We start from the raw sequence: 8643 nt of genomic DNA, 5'->3' as shown, positions 1-8643 counted from the left end.
CCTAACAGTATGCAAGTGAAATCTGTCTGTAAACAATTGTTGGAAAAATGACTTGTCATGCACAAAGTAGATGTCCTATCCGACTTGCCAAAACTATGGTTTGTTAACAAGAAATTATGGAGTGGTTGAAAAACGAGTTTTCATTACTCCAACCTAAGTGTATGTAAACTTCTGACTTCAACTGTACATACACTGACATACAGTTATTTTGTTCGCATTTATGCATGTCCCCATTACCAGTAAAACATAATCAACCTATTTATTTCACTTATTTGCTGTGCTGTTTCGTTGTTCTTTCTCAACCAGGATTTCATCATACATGTCAAGCAGTGAAGTTTCAGCTCTGTCTGTCCGTGGCCTTTCTTCCTCATTGCGCACTGTCAGTGTGTCCGTTTTCCATCTTGTCCAGCTGTGTCTAATATTTCATGTAAACCCCGTTTCTTGTCTGCATCGAAGTAGTGGTCCTTGTACCTAGCATCGAGCATGGTGGCGACCCTGTCAAGAGGCTTAGAGAGACTGCCAACGAATCGCTTGTTCACATCCTCTAGTGGACTTCTTTTGCAAGTTTTAACCCCACGGTCTGTGTCAGCAGTTTTGTTGAGCGGGCGTTTCAATGTCTTGACAGAGGGTATCACGTCTGCTGCAGACGCAGTTGATGAGGTTATTTCTCGAGTCAGTTGGAGCTAGGGGTATGCGTTTTGTTTTCAGAGAGTCCACTGGTACTGTACTGATTGTTGCCTGTAACTCCTAGGCGGCTGAGTACATGCTAAGCACTCGTTTTTGTTCCAGCAGGAGTGAAAACGAAAATGCTTAAGCAAGACGTTTCCACCAGATGGAACAGTACTTTTTATATGATGGAGAGAAAAAAGTACTGTTCCATCCGGTGGAAACGTCTTGCTTAAGCATTTTCGTTTTCACTCCAAGCTGCTACTGTAAGCTAGCGGTGAGTGTTTAAAATGACCCACTATCTTCCTAACTGTTGCCACGGTGTCAGATATGCTGCGTTGAGCCAAAACACCTTCATTTGCAGCGTGTGCCATGCATGGCAAATTGGCGACTCCGCATTCTTCCAAAGCCTTTGTCATGTTACGTGCATTATCACGTAGCCCGTGTGTACTTTGTTCTTGGAGATTTTCCTAGTTTCAAACATGTTCTCAAATGCCATTGAAATGGCAGCATCGGTATGAGAACCAGCACGTTCTTGAGCATGCAATACAGCATTCCTCAGTACGAAATTTGCTGTCAGACTCCGCATGCTCATGGGGCTGACATCGCTGGTCCAAATGTTAGTCGTGAAGCTTATAGCAGTGACTCCCATAGCAAGTAGCTCAAGGATGTGCGTTTCAACTATACTGTGTAACTCCTGTAGGGTAACATCTGAAAAATAGAGCCTACTTGGTAGTGGCTTGAGATATTCGACCAGTCAGCGAAAGCCAACATCATCCACGACAGAGAACAGTTGATTGTCAAAGGCAATGAATTCCATTATCTTGACGTTAATGGATTTCGCCTTTGAGGTGTCTCGCTGAAATTTTCTTTTTCTTTCAAGTGACTGCTCAACTTGAACTTGTTTAGTTGTTGGACGTGAGCGCTTAGTTTTCTTCTGCTTTTGTTCTAAGTAGTTGCTGAACGTCTGGGGGTGATGCACTTTCAAATGAGTAATTAGATTTGTGGTATTGAAAGATTTCACTTTCTCCCCTCGGGAAATAATAGCAGAATAACTTTGCATATGGCCTTTTTGTTATCTTCCTTTTGAAACTTAAATATACACAGCAGACATTGTGGGAAAGGTTAGGAATGCTGTGTTTTGCACGTGCAGCACTGTTTTTTTTGTGCCGTCAGTACGTCATCTACCTACGTTATACAGGTATGCACGTCAGCCTTGACATCGGTTTTGCACGTCGGCGTTAAACTACACATAGAGCCGATGTTGCCATTTTTAGCTAATATCAGCCTATTCCGTTATATCGTGCATCCCTATTTATTAACATTACATTTTATGGCAACAGCTCTGCTGAACATTCCTGCAGTCGGCATGCCAATTGCACACTCCCTCAACTTAAGACATATGTGGCATTGTGTGATGACAAAACTGCACATTTTAGCTTGGCCTTTGTCCCCAGCACAAGGTACACCTGATCATGCTGTTTAATCAGCTTCTTGATATGCCACAAATGTACGTTGAATGCATTATCTTAGCAAAGGAGAGATGCTCACGAACAGGGATGTAAATACGTTTGTGCACAAATTTTGAGAGAAATAAGCTTTTTGTGCATATGCAAAACCCTGGCTTAGGGGCTAGAGGTCGTGTTTTGGACAGGGACAAGGTAGCCTTATTCGGCCATCCTGATCTCTCTGTTTGGCTAGTAAACTGTGTGCAGTGGTCAGGATGGTGTGTCAGGCCTAAAGCTTAAGGATGCTACATTAGGATTGATTTGTGATCTTCAGTGCTCCGCTCCGAGATTAACCAGTCTGTCCAGGGAGACCGACCGTTGAGGCTCCACCATCTCATTAACACATTGTAATGACAAGAAGACCAATTGCACTTCCTTCAGAATCTCTGACACTTTAATTAACAGATGTAATTGGTTTTCTATGTAACCATCTCAGCTAACAGCAATGGCGATGTCCCTTTTGCTTTGGGGAAATAAAAAGTATCTGTCATATAATGGTATAGTAGAGAAGGATGACTACTGAATGTGATAACATAGACCAGGCACATGCATATACTGTACATGCAGAAAACTGCTACACACCTTTTGGCTTGGCTGAGGTCATGTAGGTTGGAACAGGCCTATAAGGGCATCAAGGCAATGCTGGGGATCAGAGCAATCATGTTGTTGTTAGGAGTTAGTTTACTGTCACCATAGTTGTATTCATGGAAAAGCCCACTTGCATGTCAACTCTAGCCATTAAATACTACAATTTTTGTTATGTTTTATTTAATATTTTATTTAACTTGGCAAGTCAGTGGGTGATGGGATTTGGTGCAATGCGAACACCAATCGTTCACTCGTAACCTACCCCTCCTCATCCCCACGCACTATGCCGGCTACATGGACAATAGAGGAGAGCAGCCTCCCACTCCCCGTTATTGGTAACAACAAAGGGGGCGGCCAGCAGGCAGCGTGACTCACTAGAATAGCGGTTCAGTTCAGACACACACACACCAGCCGGAGTCATATTTAGATCAAGTAGCATAGCCTAAACAGAATCTGAAGAGGTAGAATTAATTGTTCTGAACCAAAAAGAGACGGGATAACGAGGAAGCTCCCGTTCAATTACGTCAAAGAGATTAGACTATTCTGATAACCTGCAGGTAGGCTGCTACGTGTGATTGGTGATAGGGCTACTGTAGGAGACCTTTTGCATTGGCGGCGCAGCGGGTTGTACGGATTGGCTGAGCGATGCAAGGTAGAATTGGGCGACACTCAGGAAGAAACTCTGTGATATCAGTCCGACTTCAGTCGGCACTAGACGGGGGGACCGTATTTCCTCACTGAGTCAGCACAAGAAGGTGAAAAACGGTGTCTCTGATCTAATCACTTCGGTCTTCCCTGGCGGCGACATGGCGAGGGAGAACGGAGAGTCGGGCGGGGATGGATCTTGGAAGAAGAATGTCGACGATATCAAGCATGTATTCGAGTTCAAAGAAGTCCTTGGAACGTGAGTCACGTGGTTTATCCTACTCCGTTCTAGAACCCTAGGGTGTTACACTTAAAACTTTTGTCTTCGACTCAGTTTACTTGACAGACAAGGCAGTGATACAATGTAACCGTAGCGGAAATGCAATTGTCCTCGTGTTCTGTTGCACATTAGATGAACCAGTCGGATTTCCACTGTTGTCAACGATGTATAGACAATATGGCTTGTGATAACCAATAGCCAGCCTACCTGCGATTATTATTATATTTTTTTACAAATGTTAATTATGCTTTTATGATTTCCTACAAATGTTTATGAAATCGAACGTTACTTTCTGGATGCAACTATTCGACGCACGTGCGAAAACGGTAAATGATTGGTATATTCTAGGGTGGCAGGTGTTTGACGGATAATCGGACACGACCGTATATAATAGGACATCTACATTGATCTCTCATAGAATGGAAGGTTATTTTGGTCCGAGATTAGTTCTGGTAGGTTATGGCGCTTGCCCAAGGTGGTGCCTCAGCTCAATGCACCTGGATTACAGAATAGATTCTCTTGAGGTTTTCTTTATTCATGTACATCAAATTGAGTCTATAAGCAGAAACAACGTTAATAACAATAACATTGAATATATGCAGAAGATTCTAATCTTGTCCTGGTGCTGATTTATGATCATGTCTATGCCGTATTTCATTTATGATAACACAAAAGCACAGGAGGTTAGTGGGACCTTAATTGGGGAGAACGGGCTTGATGAGTGGAATTGTATCAAATACATCACACACATGGTCTCCAGGTGTTTGATGCCATTCCATTGGTCCCGTTACGGCAATTATTATGAGCTGTTCTTCCCTCAGCAGCCTCTTGTGCACGAAAAGGCACTTGCCCATTGGGAAAGTCAGGGTTCGTTTTTTGGTTGCCAGAAGATTATGATCACTTGTCCCGAAGATTTTAAGTGGATAAATTCACCTACACAGACTGTACCCGGCTTCAAGAGGGGGCTTAGCACCCTCAGTGCAAACCTGTGCCCCCTCAGTTTTAGTTCGTCCCTATATAATAAAAGGTCAAATGATTGAAAGGTTGTTTCGAAAAAAAATCTCTGTATCAACTTTTAAATAATTATTTTCCCATTGTTCCTCAACTGTAGTGTATGCTATACTTTTATCCAATATAAAAAATAAATTGTTTTTCTACATAAGACTGAATTGAGCTGGTCAGTATTTTAACGCAACAGTTTTTGTGACCAACTGTCAGCAAAGTTGAAAATGTGATGGAAATACTTACGTTTTTACGTACCAAATAAAAAGTTAAGAAAAAAGTGCATTTTGTGCACTACGTCATCACAATGATTTATGGAGATTTTAATATTCGCATGAAAATCTGTGGTCAATTGGTTGGAAGCCTGGTTACTGACTGATGCTGAATTGATTATGCCCGAGCAGTGTGCTGTGACCCTTTCCCTGGGCTTGGAGAGAAAATAACTGTACCGCAAAAGGGGTGTTGCATGGAAGTTGTCACTGCTGGGGGGGGGACTGGAGAATGCAGAGAATGCTCCCTTACCTGCTTCAACAAAGGCCCATGCAGGGAAGTTTATACCCCCGCATCGCCAAAAGGTTAGTGGACAGTGCCTGGTCAAAGTCTTCATCTGCCTTGGGGAAACTGCTATGATGTTACTTTATTTGCTCCACTAATCTATATTCACCAAATTAACATACCATGTTGGTCAATATTTGAGGTCGACAGATTATGATTTTTCAATGCCGATACCGATTATTGGAGGATCAAAAAAAAAGCCGATACCGATTAATCTGACAATTTTAATTTATTTGTAATTATGACAATTACAACAATACTGAATGAACACTTATTTTAACTTAATATAATACATCAAATAAAATCAATTTCCCCTTAAATAAATGTTCAAAAATAAAATGTTCAATTTGGTTTATATAATGCAAAAACAAAGTGTTGGAGCAATATGTGCCATGTAAAAAAGCTAACGTTTGAGTTCCTTGCTTAGAACATATGAAAGTTGGTGGTTCCTTTTAACATGAGACTTCAATATTCCAAGGTAAGAGGTTAATATAGTATTTATCGGACTATTTCTCTCTCTACCATTTGTATTTCATATACCTTTTGACTATTGGATGTTCTTATAGGCACTATAGTATTGCCTGTGTAACAGTGTAGCTTCCGTCCCTCTCCTCACCCCTACCTGGGCTCGAACCAGGAACACATCGACAACAGCCACACCCGAAGCAGCGTTACGAAACGATCATTTAAAGAAAAAGATGTTTATTCTTTCAGTGAAATACGGAACCGTTCTGTATTTTATCTAACGGGTGGCATCCCTAAGTTTAAATATTCTTGTTACATTGCACAACCTTATGTCATAATTACGTAAAATTCTGGCAAATTAGTTCGCAATGAGCCAGGCTGCCCAAACTGTTGCATATACCCTGACTCAGTGTGCAATGAACGCAATTTCACCTGGTTAGCATTGCCTGCTAACCTGGATTTATTTGAGCTAAATATGCAGGTTTAAAAATATATACTTCTGTGTATTGATTTTAAGAAAGTCATTGTTGTTTATGGTTCGTCCAACAATTGTGCTTTTTTCGCAAATGCGCTTTTGTTAAATCATCCCCCAGCGTTGCATCGATTATATGCAACGCAGGACACGCTAGATAAACTAGTAATATCATCAACCATGTGTAGTTAACTAGTGATTATGATTGATTGTTTTTTATAAGATACGTTTAATGCTAGCTAGCAACTTACCTTGGCTACTACTGCATGAGAGGCAGGTGGTTAGCGTTGGACAAGTTAACTTGGGTTAACTTGCAAGATTGAATCCCAGAGCTGACAAGGTAAAAATCTGTCGTCCTGCCCCTGAACAAGGCAGTTAACCCACCGTTCCTAGGCCATCATTTAAATTAAGAATGTGTTCTTAACTGACTTACCTAGTTAAATAAAGGTATAAAAAAATCTGCAAAACACCCAAACATATCCTCATTTCCGATTGTTATGAACACTTGAAATCGGCCCTAATTAATCAGCCATTCCGATTAATCGACCGACCTCTAGTCAATATGTATGATGTACCCAGTGCTCATTTGGAATGTGTCATTCTGCCTTGCTGTCATGTTTGGGTAGTGTGAGTTTTTAATGGGGTGGTTGGAAATACTGAACAGTAATGATTTCAGTTGAAGGGGAAATGACCACTGATACGTCCTGACAATGTGTGAGGTTACTGCTCATGTGTGAGGAAGTTGTCTCAAACAGTTTTTAAAATGTTAATCAGAATAAGGGTATGGTTGTGTGGCGAAGATGCGCTATAGGCACGTCTTTCTCCACTTTTCTAACTCCAAAACCGCACAACAATTGTGAACAACTTTTGGTTAATTTAATTGCTTTTACCAGTTTACTGTCAATTTCTTCGTAGTCTTTGTTTTGAGAGCGTGTGTCTGGTTTCTCCATGTTTAATGTTGTGTGACTGCACACACTGTAGCATGCATACATATACCTGGCCTGCATGCCAAGACGAGGTGTTGCCAAATGTATTTAAGTGTTTGGGGATGTTCTAGTTAGTTCACCTTTGGGTAACTCAAAGGGAGGTTGTATCTGTAGCTTATTGGTTAAGACAGGTTTTGCCTAATGAAAGGCTTTTTCTTTTGAATGCTGACATTCTTAAGTCAGACCCTTATGTATGAATGTAATGTATGCATGCATGTATGCATGCATGCACACACTACATGACCAAAAGTCATGCTCGTTGAACATCTCATTCCAAAATCATTGGCATTAATATGGAGTTGGTCCCCCACCCCCTTCCTGCCATAACAGCCTCCACTCTTCTGGGAAGGCTTTCCACTAGATGTTGGAACATTGCTGCAGGGACTTGCTTCCATTCAGCCACAAGATCAGTAGTGAGGTCGGGCAATGATGTTGGAAGATTAGGCCTGGCTCGCAGTCGGCGTGCCAATTTTTCCCAAAGGTGTTCAATGGGGTTGAGGTCAGTGCTCTGTGCAGGCCAGTGAAGTTCTTCCACACCAATTTTGACAAACCATTAATTTCTATATAGACCTCGCTTTGTGCACAGGGCACTACGTGCTTCAGCTGTCCTGTTCTGTGGCCTACCACTTCACAGCTGAGCCGCTGTCGCTCCTAGATGTTTCTCTTTCACAATAACAGCTCTTACAGTTGACTGGGCAGCTGGAGCAGGGAAGAAATTTGGAGGAACTGACTTGTTGGAAAGGTGGCATTCTATGACTGTGCCACCTTGAAAGTCACTGAGCTTTTCAATAAGGCCATTCTACTGCCAATGTTTGTCTGTGGAGATTGCATGGCTGTGTGCTCGATTTTATACCCTGTCAGTAACGGGTGTGGCTGAAATGGCCAAATCCACTAATTTGAAGGGGTATAAAACATACTTTCAAATATGATGGTGATATTTAAACACCAGCTCTGTGTAACATTTAACATAACATTTAAGTCATTTAGCAGACGCTCTTATCCAGAGCGACTTACAAATTGGTGAATTCACCTTCTGACATCCAGTGGAACAGCCACTTTACAATAGTGCATCTAAATCATTTAAGGGGGGGTGAGAAGGATTACTTATCCTATCCTAGGTATTCCTTGAAGAGGTGGGGTTTCAGGTGTCTCCGGAAGGTGGTGATTGACTCCGCTGTCCTGGCGTCGTGAGGGAGTTTGTTCCACCATTGGGGGGCCAGAGCAGCGAACAGTTTTGACTGGGCTGAGCGGGAACTGTACTTCCTCAGTGGTAGGGAGGCGAGCAGGCCAGAGGTGGATGAACGCAGTGCCCTTGTTTGGGTGTGGGGCCTGATCAGAGCCTGGAGGTACTGCGGTGCCGTTCCCCTCACAGCTCCGTAGGCAAGCACCATGGTCTTGTAGCGGATGCGAGCTTCAACTGGAAGCCAGTGGAGAGAGCGGAGGAGCGGGGTGACGTGAGAGAACTTGGGAAGGTTG

General features: G+C 42.4%; 1 protein-coding gene across 3 annotated transcripts in view; it reads left to right on the top strand.

Annotated features, from left to right (window-relative positions):
- Positions 1–3150: 3150 nt before the first annotated feature.
- Positions 3151–8643, top strand: part of LOC135524063 (calcium/calmodulin-dependent protein kinase type 1D-like) — a 53538-nt gene continuing 48045 nt past the window's right edge. For 2 of the 3 annotated variants that reach the window (XM_064951218.1, XM_064951215.1), the window contains exon 1: positions 3151–3666. In XM_064951218.1, coding sequence (XP_064807290.1) covers positions 3569–3666 — 98 coding nt within the window. In that variant the 5' untranslated portion in view covers positions 3151–3568. The remainder of the gene's footprint in view (positions 3667–8643) is intronic. The other variant, XM_064951214.1, reaches the window with a different exon arrangement.

The sequence above is a fragment of the Oncorhynchus masou genome, chromosome 31, assembly GCF_036934945.1.
Source record: "Oncorhynchus masou masou isolate Uvic2021 chromosome 31, UVic_Omas_1.1, whole genome shotgun sequence".
Taxonomy (NCBI): domain Eukaryota; kingdom Metazoa; phylum Chordata; class Actinopteri; order Salmoniformes; family Salmonidae; genus Oncorhynchus; species Oncorhynchus masou.
Note: the sequence above shows the minus strand (reverse complement) of the source record. Positions and strands in the feature narration are given on the sequence as shown.